The 25,455-nt window shown below is 49.5% G+C and overlaps 1 protein-coding gene across 1 annotated transcript; it reads left to right on the forward strand.

The window, feature by feature from the left end:
* The first annotated feature begins 5,801 nt into the window (after window positions 1-5,801).
* LOC102569998 (mas-related G-protein coupled receptor member H) lies at window positions 5,802-8,461 on the forward strand. The gene is made up of 2 exons (XM_014607283.3): window positions 5,802-6,030; window positions 6,461-8,461. The coding sequence occupies exon 2, from the start codon at window positions 6,508-6,510 to the stop codon at window positions 7,525-7,527; it is 1,020 nt and encodes a 339-aa protein (XP_014462769.2). The 5' UTR covers window positions 5,802-6,030; window positions 6,461-6,507; the 3' UTR covers window positions 7,528-8,461.
* Window positions 8,462-25,455: the final 16,994 nt, after the last annotated feature.

The following is a 25,455-nucleotide window of genomic DNA, read 5'->3' on the forward strand; positions in this document are numbered from 1 at the left end:
GGCTGTTATTCAAACCTTCTACAGAAGTAAATTCATAGATTTATAGATTCATAGATGTAGGGTCGGAAGGGCCCTAAGTAGATCTTCAAGTCCAATCCCCTGCCCTGGCCAGGAGAAAATACTGGGTTCATATGACCCCAGTGAGGTAACTATCCAGCCTCCTTTTAAAGACCCCCAAGGTAGGAGCTAGCACCACTTCCCTTGGAAGTTGGTTCCAGATCCTAGCTGCCCTAACTGTGAAGTAGTGCCTTTTAATATCCAGTCTGAATCTACTCTCAAACAGCTTATGGCCATTATTCCTTGTTACTCTGGGAGGTGCTTGGGGGAAAAGGGTCTCTCCCATTCCCCGCTGATCCCCCCTGGTAAGTTTATAGACGGCCACCAGGTCCCCTCTCAGCCTTCTCTTATGGAGGCTGAACAGGTTCAGGTCCCATAGCCTCTCCTCATAGAATCTGCCCTGCTGTCCCTGATCATGCGAGTGGCCCTCCTCTGGACCCTCTTGATGCTGGCCACATCCCTCCTGAAGCGCAGCGCCCAGAACTGGATGCAGTACTCCAACTGCAGCCTGACCAGTGTCGCATAGAGGGGGAGGATCACCTCCTTGGCCCTGCTTGTGATGCATCTGTGGATGCCCGACAAGGTGCAGTTAGACTTCCTGACCACGTCCTCACATTGGCAGCCCATGTTCATTTTGGAATCGATAATGACTCCATGATCTCTTTCTGTCACTGTGCTTTCGAGAATGGAGTTCCCCAGCCTATAGGTATACTGCTGGTTCTTTCTGTCCAAGTGTAGTACCCTGCACTTATCAGTATTGAATCCCATCCTATTCTCATTCACCCACCCTTGTAACCTGTCCAGGTCCAGCCTGTCCCTCCCTTCTAGCGTGTCCACCTTGCCCCAAATCTTGGTGTCGTCAGCAAATTTGAATAGGGTGCTTTTCACCCCCTCGTCCAAGTTGCTAATAAAGAAATTGAACAGTGAGGGCCCAAGGACCGAGCCCTGGGGGACTCCACTGCCCACATCCCTCCAGGTCAAATATGACCCATCCATCACCACTCAGCCAATTTGTGACCCATCTGACTGTGTAGGCATCAATGCCACAGTTGCCTAGCTTTTTAATGAGAATGATGTGAGAGACAGTGTCAAAGGCCTTCCTGAAGTCCAGAAAGACTCCGTCCACCGCGACACCTGTGTCCAATGATTTTGTGACCTGATCATAGAATGCAATCAGGTTGGTCTGACAGGACCTGCCCCTAATGAATCCATGCTGGTTGCCCCTGAACATCATCCCTCCTGCTGGTCCTTCCCAGATGTGCTCCTGGATAATTTTCTCAAAAAGCTTCCCCAGGATCAAAGTAAGACTAACGGCCCTATAGTTGACTGGGTCCTCCCTCCTCCCTTTTTTGAAAATGGGGACCACATTGGCCTTCTTCCAGTTGTCTGGCACCTGGCCAGAGCACCATGAGTGCTCGTAAAGCCGTGCCAGGGGCCCCTTAATAACCCCTGCCAATTCCCTCAGAACCCTGGGGTGGATGGCTTGCCATATGCACCCATTCAATGACGGTTTGTCATATGCAATATTTTCTTTGCATTTTGCATCTATATTTAATACCCAACTTGTGGACTCTGCTACTTTAATAAAAATACCTTTTTGTTTTTCCACTTTTTTATTATTCCCGTTATTTTGCTCTTAATATAAAAGTGGTACTCAGAGAGCAGCTGCTCTACACTCTAATCATTTTATCTATTATAGACATAACAGTTTTGGATGTCATCCAAAGACTTCCGGAACATTAAAGTAGTCTTCTAGCAGCCATGGTGCGCAGATACATTATATATTATCGGTCAGGCAGCCACACTTCCTAAATAGTTGTTTTGGAAGCCAGATGAGATGACTTCAGTGAGGAACCTTTGCTAAATTCCCACATGAAGGAACGCTGTGCCATTCTTCCAGCCCGCCTGTGGCTTCAGTTTTCAGAGACCCACATCCAGAGAGAGAAAGACAGACAAAAGGCAGCTGCAAAATCAGGAGGATCCCAAACCAGAGAAACCAGGAAGACTGGCTGAAGTCAGAAAAGGACTCTATCCCACCTACACCTGAAAAAACAGGAGGTAACTTTTGTTTAAGTCAACCAACATTACAGCGTTTCCAGACTGTTTTTAGGACAAAACACCTCTGCCATTTCATTCGCTTCAATTGACTGGTGGTGAGTAAATGTGGGGTCTATTATCAGCATATCATGAATTGTTTCATCTTATTTGGACTTGGTGCTGACATGTCAGCTGTTTTTACTCAGCTTGGCCATACACTGATTTCTGGTTTCTACAGGTTCTTGATCAGGGATCCTCATTTTCTCTGTTTAAAAATTGCAGACTCTCAAATTAAAACCCCCCAAATCCATGATTAAAATGAAATGCCACTGTATATATAGGTATCAATTGAACACAATGTTTTATTGATATAGTTACAATTATAAAGCAATTGGTAAGCCTACCAGTGCCTCAATCACTATAATAAAATACATTCTAAGTACCTATAAATTTTAGCACTATGATTTTGGGTTTTTTATCATGGAAAATCAGAGCTCCCCCTGCCCCCTTATCTCACCAGAATGTAAATCAAGCCCCCTCCCACCCCTCATGGCACCCCTCACTCCCCACCCAAAGCTCCACAGCCATATTGGTGTCCCTAACTCCCCATCCACAGCCTCCAACCCCTGCTGGTGCCCCTCACTCCCAATCCTCAGCCCCACCACACTACCCAGCTGCCAGAGGTATGGGACCAGGGAACTGAGTCTGCAGCCCCTGCCCCTCATAGCAGCACCCAAGCTCTGGATGCTACCTGTAGGAGACAGTGACTGCCACAGCATAACAGAGTGCAGAACCCAGCTCCCCCTCCCTGTTATAGGCTTGGGTTCCCTGCCCTGCTGCCCTTCCCCCCAGGGCCTCAGCAACCCAGCAGGTGGGGTCCAGTGCAGCAGAGCAGGGCTGGGGTGCGGAAGCTCCTTGCCATTGCAAGCCCTGCACCACCCTGGCAAGGTGCCCCTTGCCTGCCCAACAACAGCAAGGGGCATAACTCCACACTACCACCCCCACTGCCACCGGGTGAGCATAGGGTGCTTTGCCGGGGCAGCACAGGACTTGCAGCAGTAACATCGAGCTTTCCCGCCTGGCCCTGTTCTGCCTTGCAGTGCCAGGTCCTGCCAGGTGGTCCATGGAGGCCCCAGGCAGAGGGCAGCAGGGCAGAAAGCCTGAGCCTGCAGCAGCCAGCCTGCACCTCCACCCCATGCATAGATGTGAGGGGCATATGCCCCCCAACCCCCTGGGAGTGTGTGCAGCAGCAGGGAGTCTCCCCTCGCACCCTGGACAAGCTGCCCATGGCCCTGTCCTGCTCCCTACCGGGGCCCTGCTACTGGACATTCTGGCCCCGGGCCCCAAGCCCCATGTACCACCTGGCAGAGCAGCAGCCCCAGCCCTGACTAACTCCCTACCTCCGTCCCTGTGGGAGTCTCAATTCCATCCCCTCCCCCCCACCAGACTTACCTGCAGGAGCTGCTTTCCAGGCTGCCTGGTGGCCATGTGCATATACGTGCACATGGTACCCCCCCCACCTAACTGCCCTCCTCCTACTCCCTCCCAGCCCCTTGCAGGCTAGAACTCTGCCAGCCTGCAGAGAACTCTTTGCAGAAGTGGAAAATCTGTGTGTTTCTCCCTTAAAATTAGAAATCCATGTTTTTCTTGGTTAAAAGGGAAAATCCATGATTTTTTCTGTTTTTCCATGGGAAACAGAAAACCCAGATTCCTGGTGATGACAGCCATTGAACAAATAGCTGTAGTATGTGAAGTTCACTGTGCAGTGTGAAAATGCTTTCAGAAAATTTCTAGGGTGTTATGGCCACTCTCCTGGTTTGCCAATGACATATCAAGACCCTCTGGGCCAGAAGACAGTTTTTGCTTGACTGCATTGGCATGGCTTTTTATTTTCTTCTCTATCCACTGTTGTGTAATGCTCTCCCCAGCATCATTTGAAGATTGGCCAGTTGCTCAACACCTTCCTCTCCCCATTGATGAACTTGGGAACAGATATCTGGCCCACTATCATGATTTTACTATCAAACACACCCCAAAATAGAGGTTTCTCAATATCAAGACATAATCACACCCCAAGACTCCCTATTCAAAAGCAATATATTGTAACAAAGGGCAAGGGTTGGACAAAATGACTGCTTCAAGACCTTGACTTTCAGGGTGTTACCCCAGACATAGCACAGGGCTGAAACTGAACAAAGCCTATCAAGGAAAGTTTGAAATACAGACAAAATTAGGAACAGGAAGTTTCTCTACCAGAAAAGAAAGGGAGAGCTAGACATGCCTGAGGGGATCATGGGAACAAGCAGTAGCCCAGGTCCAAAGCCTGTCCAACACTGGATCCCTGCAAAAGAATCTGGAATGGATCCTGGAGGGACTTGGCAGATACCCAAATGGAGAGAGGCTGAAAGTTGGAAGTGATCTAAAGAATTATGAAGCAGGGCCATTCAAACACACTCCAGAATATAGGCCCCTGGGCAAAATTAAAGAGTATAAGGAAGGGCTCCAGGGGTGGGCAAAATGCAGCCTGTAGGCCAGATACGGCCTGCCAGGCCATTCTACCCAGCCGACGGGGCTCCTAAAAAATTTAGAAAATTAATATTTATCTTCCCCTGGCTGCCTGTCATGCGGCCCTCGATGACTTGCCAAAACTCAGTAAGCGGCCCTCCACCTGAAATAATTGCCCACTAGACTATTCTGTGGGTTTCCAAGAAGTACGGGGTAAATGTTAGTGAGCCAAAGCAGTGGAACTTATTGAGCCCTGAAGGAAAAAGCTAAACACTTTGTGGGAAGCCCAGGACCCAAGAGATGACTGACCTGTGTCCAGGCCCCAACGATTCCTATGCCATTCCTGGGAAGCCCTCCACTGGGGCTCAGGGACTGGGCTGGGCAAGGCCCTTCCCTTCTAGGCCAGCCTCCTCCTGTACAGGCTGCTTTAGCGAAGCAAGGGGACTCTAAGCCTGGCTCTGGTGGCCTCTCCTTCCTGAAGCACTCCCCCATCCCTAACCCCCATCCCTCTCTCTCTCGCACGCACACTCCTGCTGTCACCTCCACCCATCCGCCAGCCCATCACACCCCACAAGTGGTTCCTCGGACCAGAAGCCCCCACAGGCCGGAATCTCATATCCCAGCACCAGTGTGGGTACAGTGCAGGGCTGCAGTGCTGCAACTCCCACCAGCAGGTCCTCTTCCATCTAGCAGCTCGGGATGCAGGGTGTAAGATGTGTGGGGGGATGTGGGGTTTAGGGGGAAGGAGTGTGGGGGTGGGTGGGGGATTTTGGGGGGGGCTGTGGATGGGAGTAGGGGTGAGTGTAGCATTTGCAGGGGTGAGGTTTGTGGGGGCAGTGGGGCTTATGCAAGTGTTGGGGTGGGGTGGGGATTGTGGGTAAGGGGTTTGTGAGTAGGGGTGTGGGGATTTTATGCTTCTATGATAAACAGTTATAAAGGGATCATTATCATGCTACTTAGCAGAAACAACCCTAAACATACTATAGGCCTTCCACAAAAAAGATCAACTTTCTTAGATATTTATTCAGGGAGGCATGAACTTAGCAAATCATTTCCTTCACAGTTAAGAGATTAGAACAAAGAATCTATTCTCAGGAAAAAGAAACAGGCCTATGATTCAGCCTGGATGATACAAGTGTCCAGTGTACACATGACGCACACTGCTATGATCTCTGCAGGCAGCATACACACCAAATAAAAATATTTCTCTGCCAGAATATGCAAGGCACTAGATGTTGGATACTGAGCAGGGACTTGGCAGGCAATTCTCAGTGGCTGGATTTCAGACTATTAATTAGGAAACATTTACAAGAAAATCAAGGGAAAAATAGAGTTAGTGAGCATGCAATGCTAAGATTCAGAAGACAATCTGCTCCAGCCTGGCTCTTGCAAAAACTTGTGTCAGGCCCCAGGTGTTAAAAAGAAAGAAAGGTAAGGGATTGTTTCATTGATTCTTCACTGTCATTATCATTAATTGCTTTAATTTCTGTTCTCTGCATCTCTCCCTCTCGCTCTGCCTGTCACCCCGCAACTGACCTTTGGCTCCCACTTCCCTCTCTTTCTCCTGATAGTCCATGTCTATACACAGCTGAAAGGAAGTCCCTCCAATGTTTCTGTATTCGTCTTTCTATCTGTCTGCAAGTCTCAGCAGGTCCCCACCCATCCTCCTTCTCCGTGTCTCATTTTGTCCCCAATACCCACCATGGCCATTATCTGTCAATCAGTGTGTGTCTGCTGTTCATGCTCACTGTTGTTTGGCAGTTTCAGATATGGAGCTTGGGGTGAGGCTGGTATTACTGGAGAAAAACTGTGATGCAGAATGACAGTCAATAATTGCCACATATCCCCTCTTGGTTAACAGGTTTGTGCACTGGAGAGGGTGGCCCAGCAAATGTCAGTAGAGATTTCATGATGGGTGAGTTAAGCACACCTTTCCAGACTCCTACTCAAAATCCCTCAATCCCTGAAAGCCCACCAGGTGATACAAGTGAAAAGGTCACAGGCGGCATCATGCTGTTCATCTGCCTCTTGGGGCTGGTGGGGAACGGGATCGTCTTATGGTTCCTTGGCTTCCGCATTAAAAGGAACCCCTTTACCACCTACATCCTGAACTTGGCTGTGGCTGACATTGGTTACCTCCTCTGCACTTTTGTTTTCTGCATGACTGAGTTCATGGAATATGTCTTTGTTTCGGATGGTGATGATGATGAACAACAATTACAGAAGACATTTGATGAACTCAGATGGCTCATGTACAATGCCAGCCTGTACGTCCTAACAGCCATCAGTGCTGAGAGGTGTCTGTCTGTCCTGTGCCCAATCTGGTACCGATGCTATCGCCCAAGACACTTATCTGCCATTGTATGTGTCCTGCTCTGGGCTCTCGCCTTCCTCATGACTGGAATAAGGTCTTATGTGTGTTTTAATGAAAATTTTCAAAGCTGTCAGAAGGCAGCCATGTCTATGTATGTGCTCAGTTTCCTGATATTTGCTCCCATCATGGTGATTTCCAATCTGATCCTGTTCATCACAGTCCATTGTAGCTTACAGCACCGTCAGCCTGGAAGACTGTACACTGTTATCCTGCTCACCGTTCTCTTCTTCCTCCTGTTTACTGTACCCCTCAGTGTCCAGAGTTTCTTCCAGCATTTTAACTACTTTACCATGTCCATTCAGACCTGTTTCATGCTGGTCTCTATCAACAGCAGCATCAATCCAGTTATTTACTTCCTAGTTGGGAGCTACACAAATCGTCAATTCAAGGCATCCATATCAACTGCATTCCAGAGGGTCTTTGAAGATACAACTGATTCCACAACCCAGAGAAGCTCTGTTAACAGACTCAGCGGGGAGACAGCCACTGAAATCTCAGACAGCACACAATCTGAAACACTCACTTCTAGAGACAGAATTTCCTCTAGGTTGTAGAACTGGACATGGAAGAGGCCTTTTGGTCATCCATCTACGGTATTGCCTGGTTGCAAATTCTTTTTTGTGTATACTCAAATGAAAGTTATAATATCCTAATGTTAATTGTCCCATAGTGATCTCTACTCCATGGTGAACATAATGTAATCCTTTAAAGGCTGTTGGCACTGCATGATCAAATATCACCTTCCAGTTATCCTCCTAAGCTGTGGTCTCCTAGGTATTTCATGCTTTTGTGTACACCTCATTTTTCCCGGTGCTCTCTTTTCTTCTGTATCTAGCCAGCATTTGACATCAATAAACGCAATTAGCATCTCTTAGTTAAGTGTGGAAAAAAACACTTGACTTTCTGTCTGCAAATATTTCTCTTGAGAGGTATTAGCACCAGTACACGGAGTGGCATTTAAGGAAATGGTAGTGCACTTTTTCTGCGAGGCTTTTACTATGGAGTGTAAAAGTCACATATATCTGCTGTCATTAGTGAAACAGGTTGCAATGTTGGCTTTTAATTTTGGTAGAATTTTGAAGAAGATCAAACTGTACCACCTTCATGTGTTTTTTCCTAAAAATAAGTTTCCACCCATAAAGAAAATTTCTAAACTTTAATTCAGGAATTTTTAGTCATCTGTTGTATTAGCAAAATATCTATGCCTTTCTCATAGTAACTTATGCCTCTACTTATGTTCCAGTGAAGCAGAGCAAGGAGCAAAGTTAAAAAATATGAAAAATAGCAGTAAAAAATATCCTGAAAAAAATAAAATGTAGATATTGCAGAATAATATTTTCCCATGGAATTGTTGATTCTGTTGAAACTGTTTGTCATTTGCTTTTGTTGTGGTAATGTTCAGTGCCAATACTTCTGGGTAGGGAAGAATTTCTACTCTGTGTTGGGACACAGCCTAGCACAACAGAAAAATAAATGATGGTAAGTGTCTGACTATATGCCCTGTCTTTTCCCCATGCTCCCAGGGACCAGGGACCCTTCTGAAAAGGCTTATCTTCATCAACCAAGATAAGCCTTTTCCATCTGACAATCTGGGAAATAGCCTTTTCCCCCATGTCTGTGGTCCCCATATTGATCACTGGTGGTTCAAGAAATATCATATGTTAATGCTAAGTCCCTGCACCCTGCATTTAACAATCATTCGATAAAATAGATGGAAGGCAGTGCGCTGGGGAAGTTTCTGCTCCACTTGGAGCAAGGCTTTGGTTGATAACACAGAGTCTTGCTCTGTCTCACTGAGCCACGCACTCTCTAGTTTATTCCCTTCTACCTGGTTCCACATATAAACCTCTCTGAGCTGCCCAGAAGGCCAGCGTGAGGATGCACCTGGAACATAGGTGGCTGGGTCTGCAGTAGGCCCCTAGGAGCAACCTGGGGGTCAGCAGGGCAAGGGCACATGTTACCAGAGCTGGGAGGGGAGATCCAAGAGATGTACCCCAATATATAAGCTGAAGTCAGGCATCAGAGAACCGGTGCTGAGTTCCAGTGAAGATCTGAGGTCAGGGTCAAGGAAGCCAAGCTGAGTTAGGATGCTGGGGAAACCAGAGACAGCAGGGCCAGCATTGTGGTACAGGGGCCATCCAAGATCAGGGTCAAGGAAAGTCAAAGCCAAGTCAAGAGCCAGGAGAACCAAAGAGCAGTAAACACAAGGGTTGCCAGAACAGACTGAGACTGTGTGAAGGCACTCAGCTCTTAAGCAAAAACACTGAAGGGTTGGCTCTCCTCCTCCATTTTGCTCCCAGCAGGTCCATGCTCTGGCACCCTGGGTGACTCTATTTTGACAGAGGATGAAAGAGAATTGCAAATTGCACCTAAGTACTCAAAACAGCCATGATGCAATGAGGTGACTGCCATTTGGGTATATCAAGTGAATTGAGACCTAACCCTAGGAGGAGGCACATGATAAAAAAGTGGTTCATAAAGTAACAGCAAGTAGCAAAGTGCAGTTTTCATTCGGATAGTGAGTTCTACCCTGAGCGTCCACAAAACACCTTTCTCATATTCTGATTGTTTCATGAAAGGTGGCACTGGGATTTAATCCCTCCTTTTGTGCATTTTGTGAGTTTAGGTAACATCTAACTATTACACAAGGGAGAAAGGAAGTAAAAGCTATCAAACTTATACAATGTAAAAAATGATATACTAATATAACTGAAGGTAGGAAAGGCCATATCACTGCACTAAGGACTGGGAGGGCATAAGATTCTCAACCCCCTCCCCCACCAATGGCACTGCACCTGACTTCACCCACTTTTTGACCCTTTCATTAATGTTTGGCCCCGTTTTCAACAGTTTCATAAACACAGCCTAAAAACTACACTTTGGGGCAAGAATTCACACATCGAACATAATTTAACTATGAGATAAATCGTGTGAGGTTCTGAAGTCCTACACAAGCCACGCTCAGGCTCTGTGGTTCCTTAAATTACCCTATTATTCAGTACCCAAAGGTACTATGACAAAGGTCACCTTGCAGTCACAAAAACATTTTTCACTGTTGGGTATCCCTACCTTAGTTTTTTCAACAAAGTTAATGCCCAGCTGTTTCAATCTTGAAATAACATTCAATAACTGTGACATTAAGTGGTAGATTTACCCAGCAGAGGTCACTTAAACAGTCACCATTAAGCCATATGGGGCAATGTCTGTGTAACGGTGCTCCTACTCTATTACTAGAATGGGAAGGGAGCCAGATACTTTTGGCCCTTTTCCTCTCCATCACCCCTCTCCCTACACCTTTTTCTCCCTTACCTTTTGTTTCTTTGCCAGTGCATCCTTTTCCCCAAGGATAGAGGTTCCTTCCTCCTGGTTTCCTGGTTACTTGGTTCTGATTCCCGCTTTCACTCTTGCTTTCTTCCACTTCATCTCTGTGTCTCTTCTACTTGTGCCACAGTGGTGACCCCAGGGGCAAACTCACAGGTAGGGGAACCTGAAACCAGATGGCCACAGGGTCTAGGTAGAGGCAGAGCCTGATGATGACCTCAGGGAGCCCTGGGGCTCTGCGGGCTTGAGCTGCGCTGGGCAGGCAGGTGGGGGTGCCCAGCGGCACCCGTGGTGGGCCATGGCCCAGCCCACACAGCTCCTCAGGGATGGGCCGCAGCCACCCTGTGCACATGGGGATGCTGCCTGGCTGGGGCAGGACGCCAGGCTCAGGGGGCTTCTCTCTCTGGGATCAGCCTCTGTGCATGCTGGGCACAGTGCAAGCAGGGCAGAGCCATCCCCAGTGCAAGGGCCTGTCCACAGGAGCACCCTGGAGCCTGGGTACAGCTACTGCAGCTGCCTCAGCCTGCCAACGTCCTGGCCTTGCCCACCCAGAGCTCCCCTCAAGGGGCCAGGGCTGGGGCAGGCACTGCACAGAGCCTCTGCACTGCACACTCCTGGCTGGCTCAGCCCTGAGCAGCAGCTGTGGCAGAGCCCAGGGAACAGCCTGTGGCTGCAGCTCCCATTCGCACTGTACCCAGCATGCACAGAGACCAAGCAGCGAGCTCCCTGAGCTGAAACCAGATGGCCACAGGGTCTAGGTGGAGGCAGAGCCTGATGATGACTCAGCGAAGGGAAGCAGAGGGGCCATGTGACCCAGAGAGCCCTGTATAACCTCAGGTCTCAGGTTGGGGGGCAGTCTAGCCATGGAAGCTACTGGGGATGGAACCTCCTCTGAGAGGTGTGAGCACTGGAGCCCAGGCTGTGGAGAGAGGACTCAGGAAGCAGTCCCAAGTGAAGAAAAGTTAGGGACCTGCATAGGATGCAAGGTAAGTACCACAGGCACTTTCTGTTTTCCTTTCTTTTCTATGTGGAGCCCACCACCAAGGTGTGCAGTGAACCCCCTGTGAGATATTCCTTTGAACCAGGACCAGTGCTTGCATTTTATGGTTTTCATTTTTCCCCAGGGGGACGGATTGTGGCTGTAGGGAAGGTAGAGGCCACTAAAAGAGGGTGGCTGGGGACACCCTGAATTTGAAATTGTTCTGAGTGAAACCTGAAGTCATGGGGCGTGCCTGGAAGTTATTCGGTGGCCACAGGAGGTCAGGCTTTCCTGGACTGTAAGGCAAGAGGTGTCAGGGGAAAACAGGTCTCAAGGCCCCTAGCTGCCTATGTAACAGATATTGCAGGTGCTAGAACCTGAGGTCACAGGGCATGCCTGGATCTGAGCCAGGAGCTTCCAGCCCTGAACAGCTGACCCCAAGCTAGGGGACTCAGTGAGAGTAAAATTGGAACAAGGCTGGGGGGAGCCTCAGACCTGACAGGGCCTCCCTCTTCTTCAAAAGTATGCCATGCCCTCCATGAAGCCTCCCATATTAATTTTAACATCAAGGCATGGTGGGTGAGACTACTGAACAGGGGAGGCCAGAAGGTATAGGCACTAGTAGGGCTCTAGACACAGATACCCTGCTGTGGCACTCATAAGTGGCTTATAGTCTGGTCTTACAGTAAACGGACTTTTTTTCATCTTTACTATCTATGGAAGCCAGGCATTGATGATGTCAGTTGCGATAATAGGCAAAATGCTGTACAAACAAGTAATGTTATCTGGAGCTGACCATACTTAGACTTTTCACTGAAATATAAAATGAGATATGATGTTTCATCTAAAATGTTACTGGAATGTTTCACTGTAATGCTGTATGCTTGGAGAGTTGCTGTTTTGTATACTTTAGTCTTTAGCAGAGTCCTGCATATATTTTTCAGGAGTTTTGTTCTTGAAACAAATAAAAGTATTTCTTGTGATGACTAAAAAGTACTTTGCATTTGAGTCTTGTGAAGTGGTGGTATTGGGGCATCTGTCCTGTTATTTCACAGATTTCATAGATTTTAGGGTTGGAAGGGACCTATTAGTTAATCGAGTCTGACCCCCTGCCCTGGGCAGGAAAGAGTGCTGGGGTCAGATGACCCCAGCCAGGTGTCTGTCCAATCTCCTCTTGAATACCTCCAAGGAAGGGGACAGCACCACCTCCCTTGGAAGCATATTCCATATTTTGGCAACCCTCACAGTAAAAATTTTTTCCTGATGTCCAATCTAAATTTGCTGTCCTTTAGGTTGTGGCCTTTGTTTCTAGTTACCCAGATGGGTACCCTGGTAAACATTGTATCCCCTATTTCCTGCTGTCCCCCCCCTCCTGATGAGTTTGTAGACAGCTACATGATCACCTCTCAGCCTTCTTTTGGGGAGGCTGAAGAGATTCAGGTCCCTCAATCAGTCCTCGTACATTTTTTCCTGTAGGCCTTTAACCAGACGGGTGGCCCTCCTCTGAACCCTTTTCAGGTTATCTACATCCCCCCTGAAGTGCGGCAGCCAAAACTGGACTCAGTACTCCAGCTGCAGCCTGGCCAATGCAGCATAGAGAGGAAATATCACCTCCCTAGATCTATTTGTGATGCACCTACTTATGCAAGAAAGTGTGTGGTTAGTTTTCACTTATTACTTCAGCACATTGGCAACTGATGTTCATCTTCATCAAGTGCTCGTTGGCTTGTATTCCTCTGCTGCCAATCACGTTCCAGTAGACTACCTACTGCACCATCCTTTAGGTCCAAGTTACTGTTCTAGGTGAGGATAAGTATTTGCAGTTTCTGTGACCTAGATATCCATCAATAATGTAACCAAGGGAGGGAGACAATGAGCAGTGCACCAGCCCCAGGTGCTGATTCAGAGAGGGCACCAGAATGGCAGCCCCCAGGAAGTCTGTACTGCTATCCCCTCCCCCTCCCTGGCCATTCAGGGAGCTTGCACTAAGGCAGCAGCAACATGTTATTGCAGCAACTCCTGCAGAGCCTCTGCTTTTCTTCCCTTCACAAAGAAAAGAGAACTCTCCCCGGGGCTCCTGCCGACTTCTCCGGGATTGGATGCATTACCGCACCGGACGCCTCGTGGCGCCCGTCTCTGCCACTCCGGATTCGGGGATCTGACTCTGACTCCTTTTTGATTGGCTGAGGGCAATGGAGGCCATCGCCCGTCCCTTTGGAAAAGCACTCGCCTATCTCTTAAGACCGACTGACCCCCTGCCCTTGCTTTCAGAGCTTGTAGTAGCCCCTCATCCCCTGCTCTTGGAACCCACCTGCCCCCCACCCCTGCTGTGACGAGACCTTCCTGTCTATGTCCAGAACCTTCTTCCTGGGAGAAATTCATTGTTTCCCCCCTTTAGTGAACTATTCTTGGTTTCTGATGTCAGGGTTTGTGTGTGGAATATGTGGGACAATTTCAACGACACTTGATAGGATGCCATCACGCTAGGAGGAATGCAATAAATTGTTTAATTTTTTTTTTTAAGTTGCTGCTCTGGGCTCTCCCATGCAGCCACCAGTCCCAGCGCTGCAGCAGGTACCAGAGCAGAACCAGGAGAACACAGGCAGGGACGCTGTCTCTGTTCTACTGCCCCCACCCCTTGCTCCCAGGCTGCACCCTCCACCCTGGCTGACCCCTGGAGGGCTGGGGCCGGGCTAGGCATTGCATACAGTTGCTGCCCTGGAGGTTTCCAGTGGATGGCAGAGCCCTGGGCCCAGGCAGGCAGACACCCTGTCCCACCAGGGCAGCACTAAGGTGCCGAGTGCTGAAGCCGGGCAGTCAGGACAGGGTCTGGGCAGCGTGTGGGGAGGCGCTGCAGGCAAGCCGGCCCAGTCGGGCCCTTAGGAAGGCGGGGCCTGGGCAGGAAGTGGGGGCAGCCCTGGGGCTCTGCCGGCTTGAGCTGTGCTGGGCGGGCAGGTGGGGGTGCCCAGTGGCACCCGTGGTGGGGCATGGCCCAGCCCACACAGCTCCTCAGGGATGGGCCGCAGCCACCCTGTGCACGTGGGGATGCTGCCTGGCTGGGGCAGGACGCCAGGCTCAGGGGGCTTCTCTCTCTGGGATCAGCCTCTGTGCATGCTGGGCACAATGCAAGCAGGGCAGAGCCATCCCCAGTGCAAGGGCCTGTCCACAGGAGCACCCTGGAGCCTGGGAACAGCTACTGCAGCTGCCTCAGCCTGCCGACATCCTGGCCTTGCCCACCCAGAGCTCCCCTCAAGGGGCCAGGGCTGGGGCAGGCACTGCACAGAGCCTCTGCACTGCACACTCCTGGCTGGCTCAGCCCTGAGCAGCAGCTGTGGCAGAGCCCAGGGAACAGCCTGTGGCTGCAGCTCCCATTCGCACTGTACCCAGCAAGCACAGAGACCAAGCAGCAAGCTCCCTGAGCCCAGCGTCCTGTCCCAGCTGGGCAGCGTCCCTTCGTAGGCAGGGTGGCTGCGTCCCATCCCCACGGAGCTGAGCGGGCTGGCTGGGCCCCACCTCCAGTGCTGCTGGGCCCCCCGCTGTGGCCCCAGTCTGCGGAGCCCTGGGACAGCCCCGGCTCCCCGCCTGACCCCAGCTCTCCTCCACCTGCAGCCTTCCCAAGGGCCTGGCCGGGCCAACCTGCCTGCGGTGACTCCCCTGGTGCCTGCTGCTCCCTGCTCCTCTCTCCCTCTCTTCCCCCTCTCATCACAACATGCTTAACAAGAAAAAAAAAATCACAACTACAAAAGCAGTACATGAAGTTTTATTTATTGTCATCAGGTTTTCAATGTTTTCAATTTTTAGAAAGCCTCATATTCACTGTAAAAAAAAAAAAAAAAGCAAGTTATGATTATTAACTGTATTATATATGCAGTGCATATGTACACCCCCCCCCCGTCCCAGCTCCAGCTTCTGCTGGCTACCCCAACCCCTGATGGTGGGGCAAAGCAGTGTGGCACATCTACACACTGGGGTACATTGAGGGCTCACATCAGAACCCTTGTAGTATGTGGGACACAGAGCTTGTCTGGACCTATGTGCAAAATTCAAATGACTAAATTATAATATCAGTGCCCTTTTGCACAAGAATGTAAACTCATGACTAGGGCTACCTGAAACATAACAATACAGTTAATCTCATCTCTGGCTTTGGTATCAAGTACACCCCATGCCCAACTACTCTAAATTGATTATGAATAAGTTCCCCTTTCAAAGTAATTGCCTCATCCTTGTTATCATATTCTTTGCCAATCTAGGTGTCTGTGCCAGTTGGAAAATATTTTAGGATCTGTCCTGTTATGACAATAACCTATACAATGGCTTGTATTCAAGTAATAAAGTCCTACTGCAATTAAATCAAGTAGTATTCCTCTGGTTTAGGGTGCTGGGCTCGAGCAATCAAGCCATACTATAGGTAAGAAAATGATAAACCTCCAGAGAGATCAAGGGTTTGTGTGTATGTCAGATTCACCCACAATAACCAGAGATGGATCCAAAAGGCTAACATTTACAACACAACCAAAGGACAATGACCTCCACACTGTCAGCTTTGTCTGGACCCTGATCTTCAACCCATCAAGAAAAATATGTTTTAAAGAATAAGAGAATAATGAAGCTACCAGCAAGGTGTGCTCATCTCAAAAGGGAAACACCACGCTGACCCACCATACCCTACACCCAGCTGACCACCCTCCACAATGGATCGATGCCTGGTGAGAAGCTGCAAAGATCAGGACTGCTTCCTTGCCTGTGTTGGTGAGAAAACTACTATTACCACTAGAAATACTGGACTTGATTATAGCTTGTTTTATTTGTAAGATTGCAATAGCCTACCTGTCATTTTCTTGTATAACTCATTATTTAATTAGTAAAGCCTTTCTGCTAACTATTGATGGAAGTGTCGTGTCAGTCTTCCTAAACACTAAGCAGCCCATTTTGATTGCAGCAGTATGGTGGGGGCAAGAGGGCTTGCACAGTGCATTGGGGGCCTGCACAGTACAGCAGCGGGAAAGGGGGGAGTCTACAGGTATGTGGCCTGAACAGTGTGTGGCTGGAGGACTTGCAGTTCTAAAGCCTTTTACTCTCTTTCCCCATTTGCTGGCTCTCCTGCAACCTGCAGAGTGCATTCCTAGGTCTGCAGCTTTCACTTTGGCACCTGTGCTATCAAAAACGGTTCCTCTCCCTGCAGAGCTCAGAATCAAATTACCTTCTCTGGCTCAGGGTCGGGGCTTATATTCCCTGGGAGCACCTGTTCCAGTCACGTTTCCCAACCCTTCACAGGAATTTCTTCTAGGCTTTAATCAGCCTGCTCCTCCTTCATTGCAGTCCCTACTTAACTTCTTAACTTGCTCCCAAATAATAATCTGTAGGCTCCTCTATTTCTGCTGCCTTAGTCACTTATTGTCTGGCAAATAGCTCTGCCCCAGCTGCCCATTTATTGCAGCCCTACCATGCTGTCCTTTCCCTTAAAATAGAAAGGGCTAGAAGCCCCCTAATACAGGTAGGGATAGCCTCCTTCGCCTCAAGCCATATTCTAAAAGAAAGAAATGGCTACTACTGCTTTGTGTGAGGAGCCGAATCCTGTGAGGAAGAGGGGGATGATAGAATGGTTCTGGGAACATCTGGAGTGAGTCTCTGGATCCCAGCTGGTCTTTGACAGGAGCCAAGAGCTGAGCTGCTCCATGCCTTCAGTACCAAGGTGCTTCTCCATATGTGCAGGAGCAAAATGTTCTGACACCTTGGGAGCTTTAGAGTCACTCTTTAAGGCATCTATGGGAGGCACCTCCAGGTCAAGCAGCAGCGGACCAGGGGTTTGCAGAGTGTCAGCTTTGGACTGAGGTGCTTAAACTCTGCCTACTTTCTGCTTTGGGGCCCTAAACATTTTTGGATGTAGCCTTTAGTTTCTCAGTCCCTCAGTGTCCCACCTGTTAAACAGGGATTGGAGTCCTTCTCTACCATGCTTGAAAATATGTCATGTCGGGTTTTAGGGGAAGCTGTGCTTGCAGCAGACTCCTGAGACCTCCTGGTGTGACTGTCACCTAAACAACAGTCTGCCAAGTAGCTGAGCATAAAAGCCAAACTTTTCCCTGGATCCCAGGGGCCCAGGGCCAATATGAGGAACCAGAGACAGAAATTAATGCACCATGGCACTGATGACCTGGTAATCTCAGCTCTCCCAGGATGTATATATGCCTGTTTGAATGCCTGTGGTTTATGAAATATCAGGCTCCCACACTAACGTATAACAGTCCCCAAATCTCTTCCTAACCCGGCGGATTCTAAACACAACGGAGTAGCCTGGGTCTTTGCCTCTTTTCACAACTATGACAATGTCCTTCAGTACCGACCTGCTGCCTCCTTACTGCTCTACTTTCTTTCTTTACACTCCAAATTATTTGGACCACACTCTGAGTCAGTCATCCCAACAACACTGTGTGTGGTGGCAAGTATTGAAAATCCATTGCTTAGGTTTTGATGCCATCGTGTGGTCATTCCTTTCCCTGCCCTTAATTTTCTATCTGTATTACACTATTGCAATAACAGTTCTCATGGTAAAGCCAATGAGACATGACTTCCAAATGTATTTTCCTGCATGGGCTGGGAAATAGCAGTGGTAAGTAAAGGGGACTAGTAGTCTATATTTGGGGGCATTTGGTCAAAAGATTCCCAAGATACACTGCTTCCTGCAGAGGACTAGGTTGTAATACTTACTGGCTCCCCTCTCTCTCTCTTTTTTTCCCTTATTCACATCTGGGGGTTGAGGGGAATATGGCCAGTAACCTCCTAAAATATATGTCCATTAGGCTTGTGCAAATAGGGAAATATTCTATTCGGATTTCGATTCAGATTCAGCTGATTTCATAGATTTCATAGACATTAGGGCTGGAAGGGACCTCGGAAGATCATCCAGTCCAGTCCCCTGCCCAAAGGGCAGGAAGTCAGCTGGGGTCACAGGATCCCAGCAAGATAAGCATCCAGTTTGCTCTTGAAGGTGTTCAATGTAGGTGCTTGAACCACCTCCGGTGGCAGGCTGTTCCAGACCTTGGGGGCTCGGACAGTAAAGAAATTCTTCCTTATGTCCAGTCTGAAACGGTCTTGTAGTAGTTTATGACCGTTCGACCTAGTCGTCATCCCTTGGGGCGCTCTGGTGAACAAACGTTCCCCCAGATACTGGTGGTCACCCCTGATAAACTTATAGGTGGCCATCAGATCACCCCTGAGCCTGCACTTTTCCAGGCTAAAGAGCCCCATAGCTCTCAGCCTGTCATTGTAGGGTCTGCTTCCCTGACCTCTGATCATGCACGTGGCTTTTCTCTGGACTCTCTCAAGCTTCTCCACATCCTTTTTGAATTGTGGAGCCCAGAACTGGACGCAGTACTCCAGCTGCAGCCTCACCAAGGCCGAGTACAAGGGGAGAATGACGTCCCGGGACTTGCTTGAGAAGCATCTATGGATGCAAGCCAGCGTTTTGGTCTCTTTACTAGCCGCAGCATCGCATTGCAGGCTCATGTTCATCTTGTGGTCAATGATGACCCCCAAGTCTCTTTCTTCCATAGTGCTAGCCAACATAGCACTGCTGAGCCTATAAGGATGCTGCGGGTTTTTCTTCCCAAGGTGGAGAACCTTGCATTTATCGGCGTTGAACACCATCAGATTCTCGTCTGCCCACTTGCTGAGCCTGTCCAGGTCAGCCTGGATCACCCGCCTGTCTTCTGGCGTGGATGCTTTGCCCCAAAGTTTGGTGTCATCGGTGAACTTGGCCAGTCCGCTTCTGACTCCAGTGTCCACATCATTAATGAAGATGTTGAACAGTATGGGTCCAAGGACAGAGCCTTGGGGGACTCCTCTGGTCACAGGACACCATGATGAGTGACTTCCATCAATTACTACCCTCTGGGTCTGACCATGGAGCCAATTTTCCAGCCAGTGGATCGTGGTGGACCCAAGGCGACATTTGGCCAGTTTCACCAAGAGGTGATCATGGGATTCAAATCACTGCCCCCATTCAATTCAGCCAAATACGCATCGGAGATTCGGTGCTGATTCAGAAATTAGGATTGGCCAGGGAGAGGCAGGTACACCTGGGCAGCTGGAGGTTCCCCCGCAGCTGCTCCGGCTGTGCCTGCCTCTCTCCAGGCAGGGGGAGCCAAGGGAGAAGCCCCCATGGCTACCCTGCCCAGCCCTATCCCCTGCCTGTATCAGCACTGGGAGCAGGGGATCTGCTCTACCGCCACTTGCACCCTTCCGCCTGGAGTGAGCCGTGCCTGCATTGTACCCTCCCGCCCCAGCTGGGCAAGTGGCAGCAGGGCAGAGCCCCTGCTCCCAGCCCTGCTGTGCCCGCATCCCATGCTCCCCTGCTCCTCTCCCCGAGTAATGCGCCCCACCGCCCCAGCTGGGCAACTTGTGCCAGTCCCAGCCCCAATCTCACCCTCCCCCATCCCCAACAGACTTACCAGCTAGAGGCAGCAGTGTCAGCTGCCTGTTTAGTCTATAACCGAATCTCTGAAGTGGCCAAATCTTTTCCAAAACTTTTCCGAGTCGATTCAGATGCTTCAAATCTATTCAGAGCTTTTAATTGGTCTCCCAACTTGATTTGGATTCAGAGATTCAGTCCCCAAATCAGGCCAAATCTCCCCCGAATCGAATCAGCTACCGAAGCTTCACATAGCCCTAACGGCCATGTCCCTAAATCTATCTTGTGTTTTGTTTGGGGCTGAGAAAGTTGAGTTTAGCGCTATTTTAGACCAAACTGGGCAAGACTTTCACATAGACAGGGACTCTCAGCAGCATAAGCAGAGCAAAAGACCACACCTAAGATGCATGGAAAAGAAGTTATGTACTTCATGTCCCTTGCTTTTACTTCCTGTTTGGGTGTACATAACGGCCTTCTAATGTTCAGTATCAGTACTACAATACCATGCTTGTCAACACCACAGGACCTCTCAGTATGTTACCAAAAATACAATAGTGGCTCTCAACCTTTTAGACAAGGCACCCCTCAAAAAAGGCCAGATCTCAGCTTTCACTTACGGGTTTTTTTCCTGACTTTCTCTTGTAAATCATGCATGGGTGTTAGCATGCCCAACAATGCTAACATTGAGTGGCACCCTGCACACCCTTAAAAGCATCTCACAACACTCCAGTGCACTGCAGCATACTGACTGAAAATCACCAAAACACCAGATGCTTTTAGACCTCTATTCCCCGTCATAGAATCATTGAAAATTAGGGTTTGCAGGGACCTCAGGAGGTCATCTAGTACAACCCCCTGCTCAAAGAGGGCATCCAACAGTATATTAGCCTTCTTCACAACAAGGGCATGCTGATGACTCATATTCAGCTTATTGTCTACTAAAACCCCCACTTCCTTTTTCAGCAGAGCTGCTGCTTAGCCAGTCAGTCTCCAGTCTATACACGGGATAGTTCCATCCTAAGTGCAGGAATTTGCACTTGTCCTTGTTGAACCTCATGAGATTTCTTTTGGTCCAGTCCTCCAATTTGTCAAGGTCTCTTCGAATCCTAGCCCTACCCTCCAGTGTATCTACTACTCCTCTCAGCTTTGTGTCATCCACAAATTTGCTGAGAATGCACTCTATGCCATCTTCCAGGTCACTGATGAACATATTGATATTGAACAAAACCGACCCTAAGACCAACCCCTGGGCACTCTATTTGATACTAGCTGCCAACTAGACATTGAGCCATCGATTACTATCCTTTGAGCATGAAGATCCAGCCAGCTTTCTATTGATCTTACAGTCAATTCATCCAACCCATACTTCCTTAGCTTGCTTGTGAGAATATTGTGGGAGACTATATCAAAATCCTTGCTAAAGTCAAGGGATGTCATGTTCCCTGCTTTTCTTGCATCCACAGAGCCAGTCGTCTGATCACAGAAGGTAATCAGGTTAATCAGGTATGACTTGCCCTTGGTAAATCCATGCTGACTGTTCCTAGTTACCTCCTTCTCCTCCAAGTGTTTAGAAATGGATTCCTTCAGGACCTGCTCCATGATTTTTCCCAGCAACTGAGGTGAGGCTGACTGGATTGTAATTCCCCAGATCCTCCTCCTTCCCTTTCTTAAAGATGGGCACTATATTTGCCCTTTTCCAATCATGTGGGGCCTCTCCCTACCACCACGAGTTTTTGAAGATAATGGCCAGCAGATCTGCAAGCACATCGGCTAACTCCCTCAGCACCCTTGTGTGGAATCAGAAAAAATATATGCCTTAAACTTTGATTATTTTAGTTATCAGATGACATAACTGCTTTGTGGAGAATTGCTGGCTCTGTATAGTAGAACAGATAAGAGAAAGTGTTTGTTCTTTGTAACTCCTCTGCAACTGCTTCGCTCACCGCGGCCTTGAAGATAGCAAAAAAGTATGTACAAATCTGATTTCCAGGTGCAAGAAGGAGGTTTGTGAACTAACCTCGCCTCCCCCATTAGTTCCCATCCTGATTACAGCAAAGAAATAATGAAGTAATATTATAGCCACTTTTCATGCTAATTTCACTATATGATCACGTGAGTTGTAAACAACTGTTAAAAAGTATATAAACCTCCTGATTTTGCTCTTGGGGGGGGGGACCCCTTCCAAGTGCTTGGGAAATCCATGTCACTTTGGGGTCCCCCCTACAGCTGTAGTTTCTTTTGAATAAAAGCTTCTGCTGACCTGACCCAAAAGTATGCTGCGTGTGTTGCCACGACACTTGGGTGTTCAGCACCACGGACTTGTACACGTCCAACTTTTCTAAATAGTCCCTAACCTGTTCTTTCACCACTATTGACCGCTCACCTCTGTCCCAAACTATGCTGACAGGTGCAGTAGTCTGAGAGCTGACCTTGCCTGTAAAGACTGAAGTGAAAAAGGCATTGAGTACTTCAGCGGTTTCCACATCCTCTGACTAGGATGCCTCCCCCATTCAGTAAGGGACCCACACTTTCCCTGCTCTTCCCCTTGTTGCTGACATACTTGTAGAAACCCTTCTTGTTATCTTTCACATGCTTCTTGTCATCCATCTCATAGCTGCAACTGCAATTGTGCTTTGATCTTCCCAATTCCATCCCACACGCCCTCACAATACTCTTATACTCCTGCCTAGTCATTTGTCTGAAGTTTCTACTTCTTCTAAGTTTCTTTCTTCTGTTTTAACTCATTGAACGGTTGCCTGGTAAGCCAAGCTGGTCTTCTGCCATTCTTGCTAGTCTTCCTGCGCATCTGGATGGTTTGTTCCTGCATCCTCAGTAAGGTTTCTTTTAAAATACAACCAACTCTCCTGGACTCCTTTCCCCCTCAGACAGGCCACCCAGGGGATCCTGCCCATCAGTTCCCTGAGTCAAAGTCTACTTTTCTGAAGTCCAGGGTCCTTACTCTGCTGCTCTCCTTCCTTCCTTTCCTCAGGATCTGGAACTCAGTTATCTCATGGTCAGTGCTGCCCATCATCTCATGGTCATGGCCTGCCCCAAGTGGCAGGAAGAGCCTGGTACTGCTGCCGAATCCAGCCTGCAGCAGCAACCTGCTGTCATCCCATGCAGATCCAGGGGCATGTACCCCACTGGGAAGAGCCTGGCACAGCCCCCCAGCCTGCAGCCCTCCCAGGGGGTGCAGAGCAGCAAGAGGTGTGCTCCCCCCCACAATGATAGTTCCCTCCACAGCTGGCATGGGCTGCTCCTGGGGCCACTGCAGCCAGGGCTGGGATGAGGGCTGTGCCCCGCCCTGCCTGGGGCTCCACTTTTCTGCACTCACCTCAGCCCATGCTGGAGCAGCCCCGGGAGCAGCCAGGGAACTGGGGTAAGTGGGGCCCAGGAACTGGGGTAAGTGGGAACAGGCAGAGCCCAGGCACGGGGGGACAGGCAGAGCACAGTGCAGCCCAGTGGCTGCAGGCAGTTGGCGCCAACCACTCCCAGGGCTGCTGCAGCCAGGGATGAAATGAGTGGGGCCACAGCTATTTCCCCTCCCCATATAGACTCACCTGCTTAGGTGGGGTGCCTATGCTGATTGCATAAGAATGAATTTACCTCACATATAATGAATTATGGGTCTAAATATGCTCATCTCATAGGAGCGAATTTGCATTTTTTTTGTAAATATATATATATATATAGATATACACTCCAAGTATCACTCCACAAAGAAAACCTTCACCTGTTACAAAAACTGAACCCACAAACCCATACAAAGGCGTGCTGGACACCCAGACCCATTACAATATCCGCATTGCGTGCTACATACACAAGCAACTCCTGGTCCCTCAGACCAGGCAACCCTTTCCTTTCATCCCTACTCTGCTTGTAGGATCACATACTTGGTTCACCTGTTGTCCATGTCACTGTCACTCCAGGTCCCACTGGAGGACCTGCTGCTGCTGTTGCTGTCCTCAGCTCCACTTGTCTCTTCCTCTTCCTCACTGTCACTGCCCCCTTCTTCACTCAGGGGGAGTTGGAAGGTCCTGTGCCACATGTCTCTGTGCCAGGTGGCTTTGGTGGCGTCCTCTCCATCCTCCACTACTGATGTCTGGTAGTAGGTCTGGAGTTCACTCAGCGCCATTTTCACACAGCCTACTACCTCTACATCCGTGTGTCTGTACAACAGGAGGTTCCTGGCCTTCCACAGGGCGCTCCTGACACACGACACAAACTGGTTGAAACGGGGCAACAGGTTCCCCTGGTGTTTGGCAAGGTGTCCATACAGTGCCACTTCTCTGGTTAGTCGGTTGACACTGGTCACCGCTTCACAGAGCTGCTTCATCCTTTTCCATCCCTCTTTGGCGCAGGTGCAGACATGAATGGTGCATGCCCCCGGCTGGCGGGGCACAGCTGTGCCGGCAGTGGCAGGAGCATGGTGGTGGCAGCAGGAGCCCGGCAGCAGTGAGTGGGGAGCTCCCGCAGATGCCACCGGCACTGGTGGCAGAAGTGGGGTGGAGGCACGGTGGTGAGTGCCGACCAGGGGTCGGCGACCACCCACAGGCACCACTGGCAGCGTCGGTGGTGGTCAGGGGTGATCATGGACCACCAGTAGATGCCGCTGGCAGTGCTGGCAGTGGGGTGGCAAGTGCTGACCACCTGCAGGCACTGCCGACAGTGTCAGCAGTGCCTTTTCGCAGGGGTCACACCACCATGCACAGGGGGTACACATGCACCCCCATGCACCCCCTATGCATCGCCCCTGGTGCAGAACCAGAGGAGGGGGCGATCGTCTCAGTGGCTCCATGGCGTTGGGCCACAGGCAGCTGGGTATTCCCTCTCTATGTCTCTGGGCCTTCACTGGTAGGGCTTAGTGGGCTATGAGCCACTTCAGGTCCTTGTGATCTTTGCACAGGTCTTTGTGGTCAATGCAGTCCTACACAGCCTGGCACACATCACCCGGGAGCAGGTCCACAGGCAACATGGTGTCCCTCAGCCTCACTGTCTCCTGGATCTTGTGGTTGCTCATGGTGGGGCCTGCGCTCTGCAGGAACCTGCATAAATCAAGGGAAAGCTATATATTCTGTGGGGCGTGGACTGGCTCTACCCCCTTGTTAGGGCTTTTGTCAGACACAGGCAGCAACCCCAGCAATCACTCCACTAGCAGCACTCCCAGCTGCTCAGAGCATGTGGCCAAACACATAGTTCGCAAAACAAACACTCAGCAAGCCAAACACACAGGCAGCCCTGGCTCACTCACTCACCTTCCCAGAGCAATGCCTCCTGTTGCCTGGCTCCTTTTGCTCTTCCTCCTCTCACTCCCACCAAACTACAAAACAGTCTCAGAAACTAGCACACACCCAGGACCTCCCTTATTAGGAGAGGAGAAAAAACCCAGGCAGAATTTCCATGTCAAACAGTCAACATACTATAGAATTCATGGGCTGGTGAAGAGGGGAGGGAGGGGTCAGATTATTTTGTAACTTGATCTGACACTTTAGGGGTTAAGTTACTTAATGTGATACAAGTTGGAAGTCATTTGAGGAAGAGATGCCCCAGACCAGAGCTCCCTCCGTCCCTGCCCTGACCCCCCCCCCACCCCCACCCCCACCCCCAAAGTGTTCCTATTAATTTTAATTTACAAAGTGCTCTTCAAACCACATGGATAATGGAAATTGCCTTGTAAATTGATATGCCATACCAGGAGCTGAGGGCTTACGGGATAAATTAGAAGTTACCGTGCAAAAAGACTTGGGGGGTTTCCATGTACATGGTCAGTGG

Source organism: Alligator mississippiensis, chromosome 2, assembly GCF_030867095.1.
Source record: "Alligator mississippiensis isolate rAllMis1 chromosome 2, rAllMis1, whole genome shotgun sequence".
In the NCBI taxonomy this organism is placed as follows: domain Eukaryota; kingdom Metazoa; phylum Chordata; order Crocodylia; family Alligatoridae; genus Alligator; species Alligator mississippiensis.